At 43.8% G+C, this 24,146-nt stretch overlaps 1 protein-coding gene across 1 annotated transcript in view; it reads left to right on the top strand.

Annotated features, from left to right (window-relative positions):
* Positions 1-24,146, top strand: part of TMEFF2 (transmembrane protein with EGF like and two follistatin like domains 2) — a 126,805-nt gene that overhangs the window by 77,114 nt on the left and 25,545 nt on the right. The window contains exons 6-7 of the mRNA XM_065068944.1: positions 17,126-17,274; positions 18,930-18,989. Of these exons, the coding sequence (XP_064925016.1) occupies positions 17,126-17,274; positions 18,930-18,989 (209 nt within the window). The remainder of the gene's footprint in view (positions 1-17,125; positions 17,275-18,929; positions 18,990-24,146) is intronic.

Genomic DNA, 24,146 nt, shown 5'->3' with positions numbered 1-24,146 from the left:
CCCCAAGGACTCCTTCTCGGTTTGGGCGTAGGAGTTTGTGCTCTGGTGTAGTTACCATGCTTGTGGTAGGCAACTTTCCTCTCTCCTTGTGAACCTGATTCACGCTGGAGTGACCTTTTCCATTTCTCTCAAGTGGACATGGATCCCAGGTGGGCAGGTTCAGCTCAGGAGAAGATGCTGAAGCCATTCTATGGGGGCACTGTGTCCCTGATAGGATTATGAGAAGCTTCTTAATTGTGAGGGTGCCAGAGCCCTAGAACAGGCTGCCCAGAGAGGTTGCGGAGTCTCCTCCTCTGAAGACATTCAAGACCTGCCTGGACACATTCCTATGTGATCTGCTCTGGTGAACCTGCTTTAGCAGGTGGGTTGGACTGGATGATCTCCAGAGGTCACTTCCTACCTCAACCATTCTGTGGTGGTCCAAAGCTGGGAGCTTGGAAGAAGACATCTGGGTTGGAATGAAGGATCTCAACATATTCGGTGTGTAGGTCAGTGGGTGAAGGAATGAGCACCAGGCTCTGTTGTTGTGCAGCTAGGTGGTGTTCCCAGGTGAGGTGGTGACATTGCGCCATAAATACAGCAGGTCCCTTGTGTCCTGCGCTTCTTTCCGCATGGCTGGGACAATAAATTCCACATCCCCAGAGCAGACAGTCACACAGACACATAAAACATGTTAAGATGATGAACCATTTCTGTCGTTTATTTCATATATTCCTGCTAATCACTGATATGTCTACTTGGGGTAAATGTTCCTATGAGGCAAGTGAACAGTCTGCAACACTTTAGGATGGCGAAACTGCATTCTTATGCAAATAAGTGGCACTGTACATGGGAGATATTTGTGCAAATCATGCAGCTGCCATCAGCAGCAACCCCTGCAATCAATATTGTTCTAGCAATCAATATTTATCTTTATTATGGTATAGAAAGAAAACATATAAAAGAAAGTAATGATTTTGCAGGCTTCTCAATCCACACAGCAATTAGGTCAGTCAGCTTTGGGTCCCTTCCCCCTTCAATCAGTTGCTTTCAACCAGAGCATCTGCAAACAAGATACTGTACTATGATGAAGTACTAAAAGGTAATTTGGAAGCTCACACACGTTGCATGGGTATTGGCTGCTTCGTGTTCAGCCATGTATATAATAACTATGTGTGACCTACTTGTTCCAGATGCAGAAACAATGAGCTGTTTTAACATCTGAAATGTCCTGTGCATTATATGGTAGATATATTGCTGTTTCCTTTTAGAGAAAAAGTACATTTTCCTTCATGGCTACATATAACACATGGACTTGTGGTTCGAATAAACACAGTAATGGAATCATACAGTTTAAAAAAGCAACCCTGCAAAGACTTAAATTTCTGCTTAACTTGAGATCATACCAAAGGCACAAAGTGAAGCTGCTGCTGCATAAATCTTCATGTGGAACTTAGTAGTCACGTCTAATAACAGGTCAGGCATGGGATTGCAGAGGAAAGTCAAGGGACTGCAGGGACCAATCTCTGCATCGCATAATAGTGGACAAGTGGCTTACACCCTCCTACAGCCGTGCTGCTTATCTTAGTCGCGGCCTAATAACAGAACACTTTCCAGTGCCTGCCCAGAAATTAGCCCAGTTAACTGTAAACGTTTCATTTGGTGCATGTTCTGTGGTTAAAAGATTTTGAAATGAAAGGAAAGCAGCTGACTTCTAGTGTAACCATTGAGACACCTTATTGAGATAAGTGTAGAGATTCTATGCAGTGGGCTAAGAGTCAGCAACACTGTAAAAAACGTAGCCCAAGAGTCAGCAACACTGTAAAAAACGTAGCCCAAGCAACAAGATTTGAACTGGAAATTGGTCAGGGAAGGATTTGCAATGAAAGGCAAACCATCAGGAACATTAGAAAAAGTGAGATGACACCTACCTGTTCATACATGACATTTTAATTATTAAATCTGCTCAGAGGAAAGGCCAGGTTGGTGACCTTCACAGGAGGCTGGTCAGCCAGATCTGCTGTCTGGGGCGTGAGAGCTGAATAGAAAACCTGGACATGGCCCTTCATGTGGGCTGTGGAAAGAAATGCCATGTGAACTGGCACCAAAGCAGGAAAAGGAGCAAAGTTTGCTTGTTCACAGGACAAACAAGAAAGCTTCAGCAGCTCTAGCTTAGGTCAGAGCTTCAGGTTTACCTGCAACCACTGTCTAGACATCATCTAGGAGTTGGAAAACAAGGTCCCCAGGTGAGCACTGCATAAACACCACAATTCCCGTCGGGTTTCTCACTGATGAGCTACCAAGCTACTGTAGAACTCAACTTAAAACTGGCCCAGATGAAGAACTGACTTTGTGCCCAACCATGGCCAGAGAAGGATCCCCACTGGCTTCTAAAAGACATTAAATTGAGACAAAAATATGTGTTTTTTCTCAGCAACGAGTCTGCAGAAAGAGCAAGGGAAGAGATAGGAACAAGGAGTTAGCTTTATGTTCAGAGGATGTTTCTGTATGAGCAACTTATACTCCAGTCTTTTTGAGGAGTATGAAGCAGGAATGAGCACATATTGTAATTCTAAACTGAATGTGCTACTAGAAAGTGCTTGGCTAGAAAGTTAATGCTTGGAAAAATGATGGCTTGTTTGGCCATCTGGTGAAATCGTTGTGCTCTACATATATTTTATTTGGTTTTAGTTAAAAACAGCCATTTTTCCCAGTCAGGTAGGTTTCAAAAAATCGCCTTACCATCTTTGCATCCTTCATCCTGTGCCAAAATAGCCTATTTAATGTTGAAGTGAGACTGATTCTCAACTCCCTTCAGATGGTGGTTTGGAGAATTTGACCTTTTCATCCATTGAGTCAACTCAATCCTTCAGAGGCTTATGTTCATTTGACAAACTCTTGCCTTTCCATATTCTCAGGATTTATTTTATTAATAACATTCTAAAAAAAAAAAAAAAATGTTTTAACGTAAGCCAAGATTGTGTGGACTTACTTATACTTCATCGTGTTTTATTACCAATACACTTTGGAACACTCTGGTAAATAATTCAGCCTACACAAAGAAATTGGCTATATTTTCTCTATACATCGAGGAAATCTGTCATGTAAACTGTATTTCACATCTCTAAATGTTCTCAGACAAATGCAGCTGCACATTGTGTTCCATTTGTACCACTCACCCAAGGAGGTCTTTGAGGGACCCTATGTGACACATACATCTCTTATCCAAAAACTACAATCCCTAATGTTTGGGTTTGTAATAAAAAAAGATCTTTTGCAATTACAGCAAAACTCACCGTGTGTCCAGGGCATAATACCCTACACAGTCGTAAAGCCTACAGGCTTTTTTCCTCGTGATCCTCTTTTCAGATGCTGAGCCAAATTTTCTTTTCAGTTTCAGAAGGTGAACTTCCAGCTTATGGAAGCCAGTGAAAGTTATTCCACTGACTTCAGGGAAACAAAAGTTCTCTCCTGCTATCATAACCGTGGAGTAACTGCTCGGTAGCCAGTGGAGCTTTGTGCTGGCAAACGGAAGAACAGGCTCTGTTGGAGTGTAAATGCGCTGTCATTTACAGAGTGCAAAGGAGTAACTTCGAAATTGTGATGATAAAAGCAGAATTTGGCTTACTGAGTGCTTCAGTTGCTTCAGAGGAGATATTAATTTGTGAAAAGCCAAAAATAACTTCTGAGATTTTGGGGGACTTTTCTTATCTTGGTGCTGTGCTCCTGTAGAAGCAAGACACAAATTACTCTGAAATCTAAGGGGAGGAAGGCTTGTCAGACATGTAGAGCTGTCACTTGTCTTAACATTAGTCTGTCAGCACTGGAGTTGGGGGAAAAAAAAAAAAAAAAAAAAAAGGCAATAATTTTAAAAGACGTGATGCAAGATAGCCAAATTTTCCTGTTAGGTTTCAATGGCCAAGATGCCAACCCCTGTGTTTGGCATGTGGTGTGTGGCCAGGAGACATAGAGGGATGGGTGGGCATGGCAGAAAAGGCTGGAGGGATGGACCAGAAAAGGAAGGAGGGGATTTTGTGGACATACCTGAGGGGTTTTGTGGACAGCCTGTGCCTGGTTTGGAGGCTGAAATGTTCCTCCCAGTGCAGAGCAGATGAATTCAATATTTATAAGGCAGGAGCAGCTGGAGGACGTGTTGGGGTGGCAGCTGGGCTGGCATTGAGGTGATGTGGCCGTGGTCGGTGCTAAGGCCGATCTGTGCATGTTCCGAGAGCACGTGTGCATGGCTGGGCATTGTGTGAGACACCAGCAGCATCCCTGTCTATTTCCAGCAATTTTCCATGCACAGATCAATGTATGCACATGACATCATGGTAGAGAGCAACCATTTTATGCATCCAGTTTTGCAGTTTTCAGTCCTAGGTAGGAAAATGTAGCAGCCTTCCGAGCACACACACCTTTATTTGCATTTGAAGGGATGGTTTTGGCAGTCTGATTTGTGCTCTTGCTGTAACATGGGGTGTTGTAAAGATCATTCCTGGCTCCTGATGTGCCATGGGAGGAACACAAAAGGATCCTTTTTGGTTTTGCAAGGTGGCAAAGCCACTGCTGGGCTGTGTATCCCCATGGCTGGGAGAGCCTGGGCTCTCCAGGCTGTACGAGTGCACGTAAGGGATAATATGACAACGCACATCAAATATTAATGTGCATTGACACATAATCGTCTGCGTATATCAGGGCATTACAGCATGAAAGAGCAAGTGCAGAGATCTTGGAGAGCAAAATGCTTTTGGACCTTTTCTTTCCGTTTTCTTTCCTCTTTTCCATTATTTAAAAATAAGCTTTCCTCCCTCCATGGCCCCCCGTTTAGCCAAAGTCATACCTTAGCAGTAAACCAAGCAGTGCCTTCATGACGGCCTATTTAGTCGCAATAAAAAGGCGATTGGCCTAATGCGCAATCAAGAAAGGAGTGACATTTATTGCTTGGGTTTTATGATGCTGTGAACTGAGCAAGATTTGGAGCCTTACAGTGCCTTCAGGGGGCAGGAGATCACCAGCAATGAATTGTATTTATACCTTTTCCAATTTCCTACTAGCATTTTAGCAATAAATAGGCTGTGTTGTTACTGAATTTTATGTAAGTATGTTTATGAAAGCAGGAATGCAACTTTGTAGCTCAGAATTACATGTGTTGGCGAAGTAGATCAGCAGAGAGAGTAACTATGTAAAGCACTGGCAGAGCACTTTCCAATTTATTATCAAATGTCTTAACAGAATACTTCATCTCTTCCATCCCACTTTATGTTAACTATTAAATTAAAACTGCATCCATTGCCGAAGGTCGGAGGCTCCTTCACACAACCACGTTGGAACATCAAGGACACAATTTGTTCACATACCTAATCCATTAAAAATATATCCCACGCATTAAATACAAACCTGAGAAAAACGCAGTAGGAGTTGAGGTGCAGGGCTGACCTCGGCTGTCCCAGCCCCTGCGAGGTTGCAGGTGTCCCCTCCCCACGGTGTCCCCATTTCTTGCTCTGGTCCTTTCCCATCTGCAAGTCACAGCTGAAATCCCGTGTGAAATGTGCCCAGGAATACAGACTTAATTGCAGCCCATTTTGTAATGAAGCTCTCCCCTGTGGAGAAGCAGGGGTGCTCTGGGGATGCCTGTCCCCAGGGTGCAGTGCTTGTGGCACGTCCCTTTGGGGAGCTGCATCCACTGATCCCCAGATCTGTAGAATCATAGAATCGCAGAACGAACAGTTTGAGTTGGAAGGACCTTCAGAGCTTATCCAGTCCAACTGCTGCCATGAGCAGGGACATCTTCACCCAGACCAGGTTGCTCAGAGCCCCATCCAGCCTGGCCTGGGATGTCTCCAGGGACGGGGCATCCACCAACTCTCTGGGCAGCCTGGACCTGTTGTTTATGACCATCTCATTAGCTTGCTGGCAAGGAAGTGTCCTTGAGATTACACATTTCATTCATCTGTTCATCTTCCTTTCCCTGGCAGCAGTACTTTCCCTCAGGGCTTGCTCCCAAAAGCCACTGTGGTCAGCATGAGGCAGCATCCCCAGCCAGTAAAAATACCTAGTTTTGTACAGGAACTTTCATCTACAGACCTGAGTGCTCTGAGGAAAAAAAGGGTCCCTACTGCTCTCTCCTTCTTGCACATGCAGCAGTTTGCTCAGGTCCCAGGCTCATACTCACAGGCTAAGATCTCATCTCGCCACCGTGCAGGATGATGTGACGTTATCTCGTCTTATTTCTGTCTGTGCGGGAGGTGGAAGCAATGCCTGAAGGAAAGCCTGGAAGAGTATCCTCCTCAAATTTCGTTAAACAGCTAGCCTAGATTTAGTTTTGTAATTTTTGGCATCTTACTGAGCAGGGCAGCCTGGCACACACAGGCCATTCAGATGGCGCTGCCTCGGGCATGTCTCCTCAGAAGCGGGAGGGAGACAGAGGTGTTTGAGGACGCAGAGGATTTTCTGGTGAGAAGGAGTCTGATGTTGCATGAGCGGAGGGAGTCTTTACAAGGAAGAAGTATTTTACCATGGTTTTCTTCTCACTGGTTTAAGGAAGGTCACTCCTAAGCCTTGCCTTCCCCACTGACAAGGGATATCTCACATGCTGCATGGTTTTAGACTGGATATGAGGAAAGATTTCTTCCCAGAAAGGGTTGTCAGGCATTGGAACAGGCTGCCCAGGGCAGCAGTGGAGTCACCATCCCTGGAGGGGTTTAAAAGACTTATAAATTATGTTCTTAGGGACATGGTTTAGTGTTAACATTTGGACTCGATCTTGAGGGTGTCTTCCAACCAAAGTGATTCCATGATTCCAGTGTTGGTAACAAAGGCATTACCAGACATTTGCCATTGGTCCCAGTCACTGCTGCAATTCTTCGTGAGCAGACTGAACCTTCCTGGGTGGCAAGGTCTGCACTTGGACCTGCACGTAGATGGTATCCTGTGGTTCCGACCAACTGCAATATTCCCACTGGTGAAATGCTGGGATTCAGGGGAACAATCCTCCTTATTCTGCTGCCTTCAAGATAGGAGCGAACAGTATCAGCAGTCTGAGGCACACAGCGATAAAGTGTTCGTGAAGGACAGCCTGAAATGTTTACAGAGGGAAACAGTCAGCAAAGCTTTGTTTTAGCACAGACTACAGAGACGTGAAGGACACCGAGTGTAGGCAAACCATAAAAAGGCATTTATTTTATTCTATGTGCTTTAAATAAACTTCACACATTAGATACCTGCAGACACTTGAATTGGCTTGTGAACAGAATTAGAATTTTCTTCTGTAAGTCACACAGGTAGCATGAGGATTTTTCCATCGCTCCTCCAACCCTGTCATCAGCCTTGTGATCCTCTAGTTTCTCTGTTTGGGTTTAAAGCATCCAGTCTGGTAAAGACTGCTTTACACAGTTTAGTTCCTTTTAAATAGGAATTATATTTTTAAAAAATGAGATGCGTGTTTTGCCATAAAGGTGTTAGCATCCAGTTCAATGTGTGGTTGAGGGCACTAGAGGCATCAGGAAGCCAGATATAGGTTGTATTATAATTGGTGCTTTGAATTATAAGAAGGAAGCAAAGGTGAAGTTTGTGATGTTTTTGGTCAGAAACTGAGTAAAGAAATTTTGAGGAAAAAAAACAAAAAAAAAAGAAAAAGAAGGCGAAGCCTTGAAAACTGGTGGAGCATGGGACCAGCGCCTCAGTGCATGGCTCCAGCTCTGGGAAGGATCCAGTGCCTGGGCAGCTCTCCTCACAGCTGCAAATGCTTTTGACATAACCTCCATGAGCCATCCTAACAAATGTGCTCTGAAAAATCCGTATTTTTAAGCCTTGGTGCCCAGCAATTGCCCTAGCTGTTGGCTCTGCGCTCTACCTAGTCTCCCAGATTGTTGCATTTGGTATGCAAGGAAGGGCAGTAATAAATATATTCACCACTTTAGTGCATTTTAACTTGACATATGTCCAGTAAACAGTATTTTGGTCTCTTGTAGTCCAAAAAAAAAAAAAAAAAGTCACTTGATTATTCAGCGCTTCCTTCTGTTATGATGCTTTGGGGTCCTTCAAATCATTTTCATTATGCACTACATAATAATAAATATCTCTATGCAGTATGCAGATAATTCTGTGCATGGTCTCTGTGATTTCTAATTGTTTGAATAACAGGATGCTATTGAAATGCCATGCAGAAACATTGCGTCACCCTGAGGGTATCAAGCTTTTATTCTCCTTTTACTCCTGGTGAAGATAAACATTTGCACAGTTGAAATAGGTAAAATATCCCAGGGAAGCCACTGTGAAAAGTAGATGTGCTAAAGCCGTTAGTGCAGAAGTTGGGCTGCAAAGGACAAAAAGGAAAAATAAATTAGATAAATAAATAAATAAAAATGAATGGGAGGCACTCAAAATAAGCTATGCTTTTTCTTCTCTTGTGATCTTAAAGCAGAAGAGAAGCACTAGCAGACCCAGCAAAGAAATATCTCATGCTATTTTTGCGCTGCCATTATAAAATATGTATTGTGTATTGTTCTGCACTGCAGCTAAAGTTCTGCATCAGCCTCAAAACTACAGGAAAGTTTGTTTTGAAGGAGACACACAGCGTCTCTATTCTTTAAGCCTCTTAATGATGTTTTTAAGAGTGCGGTGATAGGATTTCAATCTCCTGGTAAGCACAGGCAGGTCGCAGGGTATGTTTCATAGAAAGCATAAAATACTGTGTGCCTGTGTGCATTGTGAATATATTTTGTATATACTATTAAATACATATGTTGTTCAGCTGTATGCAAAACCACGCAGTGAAGCCAGGCAGTTGTGTCTCCTGGCTGGAGGGACAAACACAGGGTGCCTGGGCTTGGCCAAGCTACAAAAAAGTCTGTGGTGGATCTTTATTGAGGGTGGCAGGACTTTGCACTTAAATTTACCTCTGTAAAATGCGTATCATAGCACCAGGTTATTGCTGCTATAGGGCTGATTGAGATGATTGTAAAGCTTCATGGTGTATTTATAAGTAGGCTGAGGACCAGGGAAGTAAGTTGGTATTTATGTGGTCCTGTTAAGACTGATGTCAAAACAGGGATGCGTGCAAGCCCCTTGCAGCAACCAGTGTATTTTGTTTAATGCAAGGCGATAAAGCTGCACACAAACGGAATCACTACGCTCCTGGAGATGTACGAGTACAGGTCTGCCCAGTCTGCTTAACCTTGCCAGTCCCAGCTTAGAGCTAGTTCAAGTATCTCTGCATGGCCTTGTGTTGAGACATCTTAAACATTCCCAAAGCTGCTGGGGTAAATGAGCGCCTCCTGACACGCAGCTGAACCATGCTACGATTTCAAATGCTGAGATGCAATGTTAAGCCTGGCTTTATTTCCACTCACCTGCTGGTAATGTCAACAAAGAAGCCCTGTGCACCAGAAAGAAAAACCTTGCAAGAATCCAAATGATACAGAAGGCGCTTGGGACCAATTGCTGGGCTCTTTATGCAGGCAGATACTGCCAGGTTAGCTTAAAATGGGCATTTATTGGCCTACCGAGAGGGGCAGAGGGCTTGGAGAGGACCATACCGACATCCAACCAGACATTCTGAGTTTCTGATAATTGTTGCCTAGTCAGAACAGAGGAAGATGAGACACGTCTCTGGTGGAAATATCATAAATGTACAACAACCATATTTTTATTTTTATGCTGTTTTATGGCAAAAGAGAAGGCTTTGGGCTTTTTTTTTAATGCTGCAAAATGTTGTTTTGTTTTTTCCTTTTTTTTTTTTTTTATTTCTGCCTGGAGAAAATATACAATGTGTTTAAAATGATTGCAGAATGGAGCATCGCTTTTCTGTAAAATAGTGCTCACTGAGACATGGTGGGATCTCACACTTGACCAAATTACCATATGTGCTCAAATATCGGAGCTCTGACTAGTAAAAATAACACTAGATTTGCATTTTCACATTTTTAGCTCTCGCTTCCCTGTCTGTTTGGTTTTATGCCCTTTTTTCTTGACTGACAATTCTCTTTGTGGCAGATTTATTGCTGTTCTGCTGTTTGGACCCTGTAATCAACTAGACACTTGGCTGAAGACGTTAGTCATTTCATTAAGTATTTTTTTGCAGATATCTCAGACACAATTTTCTGTTGCTCTGGTTCCAAAAAGCAAATGACCCATGGCCAGCAAAGTCTGAATATGAATCTTTAATAAACAGAGGTAGTACCAACAATGCTCTCAGGTTTCCAAACTGCAGAAGGCTAATTAAAAGATGTTAAATAGGGAAGAACTGCCATTGCCATCCCGCTCTGACAAAAATGTGCCAGCATCTGTTCCCAGTAAAACCGCTCTTTTAGAAGCCTTGTCTCATTTATCCTCTTTCTTTCCCATCACAACTACATATGAAACCTCGCTAAACGCAGATATTGCATAGTCTTTTTTTAAAAATTGTTTTTCAGTAGTACATTGCTAAAAACAAAGACTGTATAGTTGTCTTAGGAGTAGAGATAAAGCATGGAATAGGGTTATTTTTATCATCGCTGTGTCACTAATGATTATACTTTATTCATGAACTAAGGAAATATAATTATAGTATTTCCCTACACTTCATGGGCAAAGAACCATTTCCTCATTTTATCGAGATACCTCCTTAAAATGCTGTTCCTCCCTCCAGCGACAGTCCTTCATGGCTATGGATCCTCTTTGGCGTCATACTCTCTTCAGGCAAAGAAACTCTCTGTGCCCAGAAAATAATACCATATGTTATTTGCAGAAGAGTGGGGAGTTAGGAGCCTGTGTGCTCACCGATGTACTCACCCGTGCCTGGTTTATTGACCCCGTTAATTTTTACAGAGTCTGATTGAACAGAAAGCCAAGTTGGCTGCTCCAGCTTGGCCAAGCAGCCTGGTGCAACACATTTCCATCACTGCTGGGATGCAGACCTCACTGAGGTCTGGGCAGTGGTTTTTTTCCATAGTGAAGATCTGTGTGGGAAATAACCACTGGTCTTCTTCTGCGCTCTTAGCTCTTTTCCCTGGGAAGAGGAGAAACACGTTATGTGGATGGAATAGTGACAACCACTCCCAAAATTCACATGTGTTCCCCTGTGCTTGTTTAGGAACATTTATCACAGTTACTACCCTGACAGAAGCTCCGAGGCAGAAGTGCTGCAACTTACACCCCACAAGTCAGGACTAAGTGCCCATCAGCATCTTACCTGCTCTAGGCTAAGTTCAGCTCTGCCAGCCCTCACTCTCTTGTCTTCTCCAGGGTGAGAAAGAATTTTTTTTACCATGAGGGTGGTAAAACATTAGCTATTGCCCAGAGAGGTGGCGGATGCCTCATCCCTGGAGACATCCCAGGCCAGGCTGGACGGGGCTTTGAGCAACCTGATCTGGGTGAGGATGTCCCTGCTTATGGCAGGGGTGGCACTGGATGAGCTTTGAAGGTCCCTTCCGACCCAAATTATTCCATGATTCTGTGATCCCCTCTGTCTTCAGAGACCTTCCCATTCTGCCTTGACATCATGTTCTCATCAGAGGGTCCAGCAATGCCACCAAGCTATGCTACAGGATGCAGTTGGGGTAGATAGCCCAAAATCCCCCAAGGAGGTACCCAGGTTTGCCTGTTGTCTTTGTAGGTTTTTTGGACTTCTCTTTTTTTGTTGTGTTTTTTTTTTTTTACTTTTGTGATCACCAGAACGACTAAGTGGATTGCTCAGTGTTCAGCTCCTCCAAGATTTTCATCCTATGAAATGAAATGGAATAAAATAAAGCATATAAAAGAAGTGGAATTCATCAGAGACCTGGAAGAACTGACATAAGAAAGTGAGCCTTGTTTAACGATTGTTTACAGTGACAGCACAAATTTTAGTCATTTAATATATAAGCCCATTCCTTGAAAGATGTGATGGGCCTGTGGGATAGCATTCAGTATTTCTTACTTTCTCAGGGGACCTGTGGGGTATTGGCTGACATCTTAGGAGCACTCCTTCCTCACAGATGCTTTTAAAGCTGATTTTCTGACTGCAAGAGTCGCATGTATTTTGTGTATAGTCTTGGGTCCAGTTTCATCCTGTGACCCCCTAGGAGACCTCGTTGACATTCTCAAAGCTTCTTGAGCCTAAGGAAAGCTCAGTCAGCCTTTCTATTGCCAAGCTTTCTTCAGTGCTACACTTAGGCACACAGAAATCAAATAGATTTATTGATACAACTATAATCAGAAGTCATAGCCAGGGTGATAAAAATGTCAAAGGATCTAATTGCTTAAAATTAGAATCATAGAATCTTTTCAGTTGGAAGAGACCTTCAGGATCATTGAGTCCAACCATAACCTAACTCTAGCACTAAACCATTTCTCTAAGAACCTTATCTAAATGCCTTTTAAACACCTCCAGGGATGGTGACTCCACCACTGTCCTGAGCAGCCTGTTCCAGTGCTTCACAACCCCCTCTCTGAAGAATTTTTTCCTGATATCCAATCTGAACCTTTCCTGATGCAACTTGAGGCCATTTCCTCTTGTCCTGTCACTTGCTACTTGGGAGAAGAGACCAGCCCTCTCCATGCTACAGCCTCCTTTCGGGTAGTTGTAGGCAGCGATGAGGTCTCCTCTCAGACTCCTCCATACTGAACCCCCCAGTTCCCTCAGCTGCTCCCCATCAGACTTGTGGTCCAGACCCCTCACCAGCTTTGTCTCCTCCTCTGCACTCTCTCCAGTATTTCAATGCCCTTCTTATGATGAGGGGCCCAAAACTGAACACAGGATTCAAGGTGGGACCTCACCAGTGCCAAGTACAGTGACACAATCACTTCTGTAGTCCTGCTGGCCACACTATTCCTGATACAAGCCAGGATGCTGTTGGCCTTTTTGGCCACCTGGGCACACTGCTGGCTCATATTCAGCCGTTGTCAGTCCACACCCGCAGATCCCCCTCTGCCCAGAAGGTTTCCAGCCACTCTTCCCTGAGCCCATAGCGCTGCCTGGGATTATTGTTACCCAAGGACCTGGCACTTGGCCTTGTTAAACGTCATACAATTGGCCTCAGCCCAGCAATCCAGACAGTCCAGATCCCTCTGTATGGCCATCCTACCCTCCAGCAGATCAACACTCCCACCTAATTTGGTGTCATCTGCAAACTTGCTGAAGGTGCACTCAATCCCCTCATCCAGATCATTGATAAAGAGATTAAACAGAACTGGCTCCAATACTGAGCCTGGGGAACACCACTCGTGACTGGCTGCCACCTGGCTTTGGCTCCGTTCACCACAACTGTTTGGGCCCAGCCCTCCAGCCAGTTCTTATCCATCACAGAGTACACCCCTCCAGGCCATGAGCTGCAGCTTCTCCAGGAGAATGCTGTGCGATACGGTGTCAAAAGTTTTACTGAAGTCTAAGTGCACAACATCCACAGCCTTTCCCGCTTCTACTGGTTGGGTCACCTTGTCACAGAAGATCAGGTTGGTCAAACAGGACCTGTCTTTCATAAACCCATGTTGATGGGGCCTTAGAGGTGTGCTGAAGTGCCTGAGGGGCTGGAAAGCTTCAGGTTGGCAGCAGGATGTGTGTTTACAGCCCCATGCAGGCAGGGGAGGACGTGGGGGGCCCTGGAACTGGTACAGCCACCAGTCAAAGAGATGAGGCAGCTCTGATTTTGTCACATGTGAAAGAAGGAGAAGGTGCCAGGTTGCAGGTTGAATGGGAGAGGGGAAGCGTGGCTGCTTGCTGGAAGCAGGACAGGATTTCTGGGGATGAAAAGTATTGAGACAGGGCTTTCTTTGGGGTAGGGGATTCCTGTGTCCCACAGGATCTGAAATCTTGAACACTGTCAGGACTCTCTCCTGATGTCTGTCCTGAGGGAGAGGTGGGGACATCACACTTTGGTTCCGTTTGTTTAATAGGACACAGTCCTGCTTCTGTGTTTTATAATGCTACAAGAAGTGAAGGCACCTTTGCCTATGGTTACAGGATTTGATTCAACCAAATGGGCTAAGTGCCATTCATTTTTTGTATTTATTACATCGCTGGTGGATGCTGTGTAAAGATGATGTGTGCTCTGTGGCCGTGTGAGCCTGGACATGCATGTTTAGAGTAAATGCCCCACCTCTTTCTCTGTATCTTACTCTTCTGGACTTTGGGGGCATGTTTGAAATGGCAGTCTGCATGTTCCTCTAATTTAAAAAAAAATGTTTGAATATACTGTCATTTTCTCTGGTAAGATGAATGCTGTAAGTTAAAAAGAATCAGTAGCACAGGCACATTAATCTTCCTGATGCAATCCCACCTTTCACGTTTCCTGGCATATATTTGATGTGGACTTAATTGTGCAGCCGTAAAGCAGGATTTAAGTATAGAAGTGCAAGAATGATAAGAAACAATGGTAAGATGCAAGTTAGAAGCTCTCAGCCAAAAACTGTGTGAGGGATAAATGATGCACAGATCCTTGCAGCAAGGAGATTGGGGTGGCAAGTTTTTTGTTGTGTTTTTTCACCATCTATTTGGTCAGCCCTGAAAATCAGGCTTCACATGCAAGATCCTGTAAGACTTGAGCATATATAGTGTCATCTCCAGGTTGTCCCTTTCTGCTCTCCCTCGTACATCAAACATCTAAGATCAGCACAAGTAGCGCATGGTTCGTGGTGCATCCTCTTTATCTCTGAAAACAGAGATCTTCCCTGGAAAGAAAGGCTGGTCTCACAATTAAGGTTTAGGTTGGTAAAAAAATCTTGGTTATCTCCTTACTTTTACTGAAGGAGGTCAGAAAAGTAATTTTGGAACTTTGTTTTTTTGGAAGATATCAAAAGATGCAAATAAATGCCTAATGGGCTCTGAAATGGTCTTTGAAATCAGTGGGAGATAGGTCTCTGAGATTTCAGAAATCCCACACAAAGTGTTTGCACGCATCTTTAAACATCTGAACACCTTTAAAAATATGTCTCTTAAGTGCCTAACTCTGAGCATAGGTTCCTTCATCCCCTAGGCATTTTTGAGATTGCATCCAAAGTTGCCTAGATTTCCCCTAAAGAGCACCCTTTGCTTTTAATTTTCTTATTGACTTAATTTTCTCTTGACTTGAGACATAACGTATATTAACCTACACTCATTTTTTGTAGCAAAATGTAGAGAAGTGAAGCTGTTTCTGAGCTGGTTTATTACCAAAAAAAAAGGAGCATATGGCTGATTGTGTCCCATCTGAAATGCAAATGGTGGTGCTACGTGGAAAGAATTACTATTACTTGAGCAGTAAATGTTTCCTGATGAAGTGAGTTTGACTAAGGTGGGAAGCTGGAAATGGCTGTAGGAAGAAATGACGATGGTTAATATTTCGGTGGAGCAGAACGTTCTTATTCCGCTGATAAGGAGGTTCTTAGGAAATTGCCTGGATTTTTTTTTTTTCTTATATTTTGTATGTTCATCAGTGTGAGGAAATTGTTACACAGGGAGCCAGACTCTTTTCTTCCACTAGTTATGAAATCATGTAATTTAATTTATAACCACAGCTTTTCACTGCTGGCCTCTTCCTCAGCTGAAGTTTTCTGTATTTTGTGAGCATTTGGGGAAAATAGACCTATCCAGTGTAAAGAAAGTCTAAAAGCAGATGAGTGCTGTTTCCAATGATTTTCATGACCATGGGCATGTTTGTGGAGGCCAGAGACCAAAGGGCATGATGGAGAAATCTGACCCCCCTTGTGCTCCCTCTTTTCATCAACAATTTTCTCTTGCATGGATCCCTCCACACTTCTAGTGCTCGAAGGTGTCCAGATGTCTGCTGTGAATGGGAGGTGAACTGACTTTTAAGCACTTTCCTAAATCAAGCAGCAAGGCTGGAGCCTGACATTTCCGTTCCTTGACTTTCTGATGGGGAGGGCTGCGGGGTTGGCGCTGGGAGGTTCAGCACAACCAATGGGCTGGAGATAGAGCATCGCTCGCGTTGCTTTGCCTTAAATGTCAGGAGGAGCAAGAAAGAGTTTAGAAAACAGCATGGGCACAATTACGTGCTCGGAAGAGCTGAAGCAGCTGCCAGGTTAGACCTCTGGCTTTGTCCCCGAGCAGAATCACATTGGTGTTGATGTGAGCATTGCTGTCAGATGGCACAGTCAGGGGGATGCCAATGCTCAAGGCTGTTTGACATCACTGATGATCATAAAATAGGAGAAACCTGAAGAAAGAAAGGCTGCAGCCTGCTGTTGGTGAAAGTAATTAGGCTTCTCCATCTTCTAAGCAATGGTGAGGCTTTTTGGGATCAAGATGTGTCCACATTAGAGTGTTAATTCAGATCCAGACCAGACTTTGGAAGTGAATCTCCCACTGTGCTTCAGTTCACGTCTCAGGGCAGCCCAGGAGCTCTTGAGCCCAGTCGTTGTGGCTCTGGAGGTGCCCAGGAGTTCCCCAGGTACAGGACCACTGCCGCCCCGCTCGTGCTCAGCTCTTGGCCATGAGACCCTTGTCCCCCGATGTCACTGGGTCAGGTGTGGGCACTGATCTTCCTGGGTGACACCTGAGTCAGGTTTTTTGGTTCAAATGTTGCAAAAAGTGTGCTCAAAGGCACTCCTAAAATGAGCGTTGCCCTGGTTTCAATACTGAGTTGTCCCATGGTGTCCAGGAGCTGGGGGAGATGCCACCACCCTGGCACAGTCACATTGCTGGTGTCAGCCTCAGTCTTGACAGGTGGTTTTATCTCAGTAGGGTGAGGTGAGGCTTCAGCATCATGTCTTCTGTTATGATCAGAGTGCCTATAGATGCCATAATTACAGTCAGAATTAAATCATAAATCAATAAAAAACCACAGTTTCGTGGTGTTACGTACAATGGGCAACGCCTCAACAGAGGTGAATATTGTGGCTTCTTTAATTGCAAGGGGGCACAGCAGCTTGAATTATCTGCATATCTGCTTGAGTCTTCCTTGATTTACAAGAAATTGCAAGTGGTAATGCTGTGGCATAGTTTTCTTGTATAACAGTCTTTTTTATCTTTCCTTTTGCTTTCGCTTTTCTGCATCTCTTCTCTCTCCCGGCATTTCATTTCCATCCAGAAATACAAATGACCTCTTGACAGAACGTTCCACTTTCATTCTGTTGATTTGCATTGTGCAGTCAGAAAAATACAAACACTTTTATTTCTGAGATGTATTTATGATGTCATGAGAAAACTTTCTCATATTAGACTCTTCTTTTTCCTCTTTCTTTATCATTTCAGGTGTGTGTGCAACATTGACTGTTCTCAAACCAACTTCAATCCTCTTTGTGCTTCCGATGGGAAATCTTATGATAATGCATGTCAAATCAAAGAGGCATCATGCCAGAAACAGGAGAAAATTGAAGTCATGTCTTTGGGTCGATGTCAAGGTAACTCTCATAACAAAACTCATTTCAAAGAATGTTTTCAATTTTTGTTCATGAGAAAAAAAAAAAAAAAAAAAAAGAACCAGGACTGGCTTCTTATTTGGCACTTCTTACATTTCCATTAGACTTCTGCAATTTATATTGTAGAGCAGAGGTTGCAGGAGGGGCAGAGACCTCTGTGGTACCGATGCCAAGCAAGGCGTGACGGATGGTGCGTGTAACCCTTCCTACACCCTGCAGGACATGGGGACTGTCCAACCCTTCACCAGTGCCAAAATCGGGCACCCAGTTTCACAGAATGACAGAATGATATGGGTTGGAGTGACCTCTGGAGATCATCCAGTCCAACCCACCTGCTAAAGCAGCTTCACCAGAGCAGATTGCACAGGAATGTGTCCAGGCGGGTTTTGAATGTCTCCATAGAAGGAGACTCCACAGCCTCTCTAGGCAGCCTGTTCCAGGGCTCTGGCACCCTCAAGGTAAAGAAATTTCTCCTCATATTCAGATGGAATCTCCTGTGCTTCAGTCTGTGCCCGTTCCCATCATCCTATCATTGGGCACCACTGAAAAGAGTCTGGTCCCATCCCACTGACATCCACCTTTGAGATACTTAGCAGCATAAATAAGATCCCCTCTCAGCCTTCTGAACCTCTCCAGGCCAAACAGACCCAGCTCTCTCAGTCTTTCCTCATAAGAAGGGTGCTCCAGAAGCCTCATCATCTTTGTAGCTCTCCACAGGACTTTCTCCAGTAATTCCTTGTCCTTAACTGGAAAGGCCAAAACTGGACACAGTTTTTGCCCAGAGCTCTGGAGGAGGACAGCAGGAGAGAGCCCCTCAGATACCTTTTGCCACCCAGGATGGATCCTCTGTTGCTCCCGTAACTGAGGCAGCACAAAGCAATCTCAGGAGGCCATAGACATGTTCCCAAAGATGTGCTGCTGCTTGTTTCTCCTGTGACCTGTGCTGGGCCCACGAGCCACCAAAGGTGCCTGGAAGGACACATTGCCAGTAGCAGTTTGAGATTCTCTGTGTTTCTTCACAATACCTTCCTTCTCTGTGCCCAGCTCATAGGCTGCTACATCGCTGATAACCTTTAAGTTGACTTTAAAAACTCTATTTTCTTCTAAAATAAAAATTAAGAAAATTTGCCTTTAAATAGCTCCCGTAAATAAAGTCTCTGCTGAGGCTCAGGCTGTTAATAGCTTTTTTCCCCCTTAGCTTCTGACCTATAAATTCTCAGTACATTCATTTACAAGGCCATACTATACAGGTGTGTTAAGCACATTCTAGTTTCTTCCTACATTTTTTAAAGTTAACTACCCTACGTGGCAGTTCATTTCAGGGTACATATTAAAACTCCCCAATTACTCCAAATAGAGCAGAAATGACAACTCCTGCTTCGTACTGACATATTTATCCCAGCTGCAATCTGTTATCACATATTGTTAGGGGAAAAAAAAAAAATGTGTTCTCTTAATGGAAGATGTTTCATGTTTTGTTCCAAAAAGCCAGATCCTGCTGTTTTCACCTGGCAGGCCCAGGGGAGTGTTGCAGCCAGCAGCGATGCCAGGCATGCAAGCAAAGCTCCGTTTGCCTGGGCACAGTCTGTATCAAGTACAGGCTTCCTAAATAATTCTGCCTATTTCTTTTCACACAGATAACACTACAACCACTACAAAATCGGAAGATGGGCATTACGCACGAACAGATTATGCAGGTATGGTTCCTATTCTGTGAGAATCTCAATTTGCAGGAACTGCGTAAGTCTCTTTTCTCCTCCGTTCGCTAAGGTGAGGTGTCCTCATCTTCTAGTATGGTTCTCTCGGTTTACTTTGAGAAAACGCTGTCTTCTCATTACTCTTTCTTTTGCTAAAAACTCTTTCTTCTTATTAGATGGTCTTCTTCCATTTTTGTCAATGTATAGACATTCTGACCATAAAACACCTGTTCTGACAGTGAAAATTAGCAGACATGATTGAAAATTCTTGAATCAGTGCAGTGGATTATGCATACCTTTGTCACAACATACAGGTTCAAGAAAGTGAAAATCCAGAGCATAGCACAGAACATGAAATGTTGCCGTAATAGATAATATCACCTGTCGGTGTTTAACTATGAAGTTAATATGGTTCTTAAAATATTTTTTTAAAGTGATAAATGGTTTTAATTTATTTAGAAGCTACAATAAAATATAATGGCTGAGTAGCCTTATATGGCATTTGAAATTAAAAACATGTAAATACTAGTGAGGTTTGGGAGATATTTTTTACACCCTTTGCCTGGGAGAATTGATTTAGAAATTGAATGTGTGTGTGTGCGTGCACGTGCATGCAAATATTCACAGCTTGCACTGAGAATTCCAACCTTTGGGAAGGTATTGTGAAAATTAGTGGGGTGATGCATTCATTGCTTCAGTTTGTGATTTTTTTTGTGTGTTTTGAAAGTGTTTAGAGATAGTAGGTGCAGATAGCCGGGTTTACCTGCTCGCTGAATGATTTAGGTGAAATCCAGCTGATGGTTTCACAGGTCTTAACATTTATTACGGGGAGAGTCCTCTGACATTAGTTAATTCAGCGGGTCATCTCTTGTGAGGGCGCTTTGTGCCTGACAGCTCTGTGTTAATAGAGTCCCCAGGCATTAGAAGTGATTGTTCTGTTCCTACTTAAAAATAGTGCGTGGTGATTAAAACTCAGAGCTATGAATAAGTGATGCCTCAGTGAGACAGAGGAGTTGCGAGGTGTTGGTGGTGGCTGTGGCACGAAGCAGCGAGGTTAGAAATTTCAATGGAAAGTAAACACTGGAATTAATTTCCAAAAGATCAAGGGTGTGCCATGGTCCAGATATTTCCTACTGCCAAAGAGCCCTTCCATGGGTGAAGTCTCTTTGCCCCAAATCCTTGATTACTCTTAGCTTTTTTCTGGGAGGCAGCAGTTTTCTTAAAAGGCTGGAAAGGTTGAGGTTGTATCATGTGGCAGGCTGCAGAAAGCACCAGGTAGGCCAAAATTATTTATTTTAAGGATGCCTGGGCATCCTCAAAGCAAGATGAAGACCTACAGCCCCTTTTATATTAATGTGGTGCAAGCTGTCCTGCTCTGCTGCTGGCTGGTGCTATAGCTTTAGGATGGCAGTGACCCACATCACCTCAAGAGGAGACAGCGCATTTAAGCATGAAGCAACTGAGTTGTGACAAGAAGGGAGGAAAGGCAGGTTGAGGATTAGGGAGGAGGAGATCGGAGCGATGACAAGAGAAAACCAAGTCATGGGTCATGGAGGAAAAAGGGCATGGAAAGCACCTTCAGCTCAAGTGGGAAGCAGGAAGAAAACAGCTCTTGCTTAGGACAGAGATGATAGTTCAGTACACACTTGACAGGAGAGATGGTGGGTAGAAGATAATTGATTGCAGCAAAGTATGCTCATAGTATCATAGAATAATTGGGGTTGGAAGGGACCTTCCAAGCTCATCCAGTGCCACCCCTGCCATAAGCAGGGACATCTTCACCCAGAACAGGTTGCTCAAAACCCCATCCAGCCTAGCCTGGGATGTCTCCAGGGATGGGACAGGACTTGGCAGTCAGGCACGGAACACGGGAGGAAACTGGGTTACTGGGCAGGGATTTGGGCAGAGCTACCATACAGAGGAAGAGTTTATAGTAGAGACGGTCTCTGAGAGGTTAGAAGTAGTGGGGGAAGAGATGGTCCAGCAAGACATAACTGAGGCCTGTGTAGAGGAGAGCGGGCACCTACTCCTACATTTATACAGTCCTAAAATTACATTTGACCCTTTGAAGGCAACTGCAAGGCTGATGTGACCCCCAGTGAAAATGAGTTTGACACACCTGCCCTAGGGGAAAGGGATGGCTGTATCAAAAAGCTGTAACAGCTCTAGTCTTTTGGAAATAGTTGGTGAAAAGAAAGACAGAAGTACAAAACTGAGCCTCAATGAATGTTGAGGCTTCAGCGTTTGCCAGGCAGAAAGCTCCATGCCATTCTCACATTCTTTCAAGTGCAGAAACATTTGATGGTGGCTATTATAGGAATGTGGTATGTGCTACTTTTTTCCCCACCTTCCTATCTCCTGAGAAGGGAAATGCTGCCCTGACCATGGGAAGCTTTGTGTGAATAAGCTGCAGTTCCTTGACCGTTGTTCCTCTGAAGCAATTTCCGTGAGCCTGTGCCTTTCCAGAGAATACCTTTGTTCTCTACCATTTAACAACACTAAAAATCGCTGAGACCACGAGCACTACAGGCTTTTTAAAACACTTACTTGTAAGGACTGACTTTCCCGGGGGAGAAAATAGTAGTGGGCATAATTGATGTTGTCAATTATGCTAACGCGGCAGTGCCAAATGCTGTTTGCAGAAATTGCGGTAGCTGAGCGGTGTGGGATTTTCCATAAACACCCCCACATGCTCCATGTGGGATCCCAGGAAGGCAGCAGCTTTGCCAACAACCACAAGTCTCAACACCCAGCTGATTTTTTTCATATCGAGCTATTCAAACCGTCTGTTCAATCAGTGTCTTTGCTCCCTCCTGTTCTTTCAAGCCCGTTGATCCTTGCAGATAACACACAGAAATCTTTCCGTTTGCAAAGCTGAGAGTGCTCGTTCCTTTGGAGCATAAATCTTTGCATTAAGTTTAGCTTGGCTTGTTTTTTTAAGGGCTCTTACTTTACTCTGACTAATGTTAGAGACACCCAAAAAGCAGCATCCCATTTTTCAGCAAAGCAAACATGGGGAGAACGAGCAGTAGGTGGCCCTTCTCTGATGGTGTCCACCTCTCCACGTTCACCAGTCCTCTCTTGCAATGGTTGCACCTACAGGTGTTTGTGTCTCTCTGCAATTCTGGCCTCTCTTTTTTCTGAAACTCCGAAGTATTTATCGGACTTGGGGAGGGTGATTTTCACTCTGTTGAACAAATGGCAGATTGTTGACGTTGATCAAGTTTGTGAAATAAGATTTGGTTTTGGTCAATAAATGAATGGGTGGGATTTTTCCCTCAAATCTAATAGAAATACACTTTGTCTTGCAGTTGCCATGAGAGAGCATTTTAGGCCTTTTTAAGTGTAATGTATGTTTTGGAATGTAGTGTCTGAGCTGAAAGTCCTGTGATTGATGTTTTCTTGAATTTCCCCATTATATGCATAAAGAAGTTAGCTGTTTCAGTGGCTTTTTTGCATTTAGAGTCTAGGCAATCAAGGAGTTTTCATCCTTTTTATTCATTTGCCTATTTATTTTTATTCTTCAATATTTATATTCCCTTCTTAAGATCTGGATATTAGCAATTATCCTCCTAACTGATTTTATCCTTTCTCATTATCGAATTACAGAGATTTTTTTTCAAACCATTTTGAGCACTATAAAGAATAAGTCCGTATGGACGAGCCATATTTCAATGTTATGTATTCATGAAAATTGTCAGCGAAGACACTGACAAATTTCATAGACCTATTCAATAAGATCATTTTCCAGGCCAGACAAACCTCCCTATATGAGCATTGATTAGATCAAGTCCCAGCAGTGAAGCTGATGGAGAGGGGAAGAAGGCATTTTCAACCCAAATAGTCTCTTTTGGTGAAAAACGCACATCTGTAAATGGTCAGTTTGAGATGTATTTTTGGGTTCCTCAATGGCAGTAAACCCTCTCTTGGGTTGGGTGGTGGCTTCTGTGGTCTTGGTTAGTCCAGGGACCCTCTTGCTGATGCTCTTACTGTGCTCGGGAAACACTAACGAGCACAAAATGCTTCACGTCTGCTCATGGCTGCTCTGTTCTCTGCTCTTCCCGCTGGCTTCCCGTGGGATTTCAAATCTACGTGACAGTCTTGGATCTTTTTCAGATCGCATTCTGGCACCGGGGCCTTGCTGGCACTACCGGAGGTGCTCGGGCGAGTAATCCAGCAGATGGTTGCGCTGCCCAAGCAAACGGAATGCTCCACCAAAAAAGGGCAAAATCCATCTGTGTCAACACATCATCTTCCTTTGTCTGGGCCAGGGCTGTGGGATGAAGGCCAGGGGAGCCACTGCAGATTCCTCGCTCCAAGGATAAAGAAGAGTCTTGGACTCTTCAAAGAGTCTCTTCAAAAGCCTGAGAGTCTTTGACTCCAAAATAAATACAACATAATGTTTATGTTTGAGAAAACTATCCTAAAACTTTACCAAAACCTGCCACTCTGCATCATTAATTTCTAATCCCTTTGAGTGGGATAACAAGCTGTGCGTATCAAAGCAAACATGGAGAACTGGCTGCGGTGCCGTGACCCAGCCCAGGGGAGAAGCACCAGGGTGTGATGCATCCCGTTCTTCATGGGCTCAATACAAAGCCCACCAAATTCAGTCACAGTTGTCTTCAGTGTCTGTAATGGGCCTGGAGAGCAGCCAGGAATCAGAATAGCAGCACTGGATTCCTATAGATAGTGACTGGTTGGGGTTTTTTTCTTCCAGGTATAAAATATGAGAACTTCAGGCTAGATTCCTTCTCTGGATTATGGATGGGGTTACACTAGATGACCTTTGAAGGTCCCTTCCAACCCGAACTATTCTGTGATTATAACATTTTAAAAATAGGTTAAGTTTTGAGTGTAAACCACTTGCCATTGTCCCTTTAAATTAAATTTTATGTCTACTACCATGTCAGCCATTTCCTAAACTGGTGCAAATAATAAAGCCCCAGAGCTTAGCTATGGGATATAAACTATCATGCAGTTTTGCTTTGCCTTTGTGAACCAGGCTTGCCTTTCTTCTTAATGGAATTTGCAAGTGAGGCATAGACCTGAGCACCGTGCATCCATCACAGCTAGAGAGAAACCGTTTCTCATCTGCAGCTTTGTAAAAATGCTGGAAAAATTGCATCCCTGCATATGCAGATTTGCTTGGCTTTC

This window comes from Columba livia, chromosome 7, assembly GCF_036013475.1.
Source record: "Columba livia isolate bColLiv1 breed racing homer chromosome 7, bColLiv1.pat.W.v2, whole genome shotgun sequence".
In the NCBI taxonomy this organism is placed as follows: Eukaryota; Metazoa; Chordata; class Aves; order Columbiformes; family Columbidae; genus Columba; species Columba livia.
The sequence above is the reverse complement of the archived record's forward strand: the minus strand, read 5'-3'. Positions and strand labels throughout refer to the sequence as shown.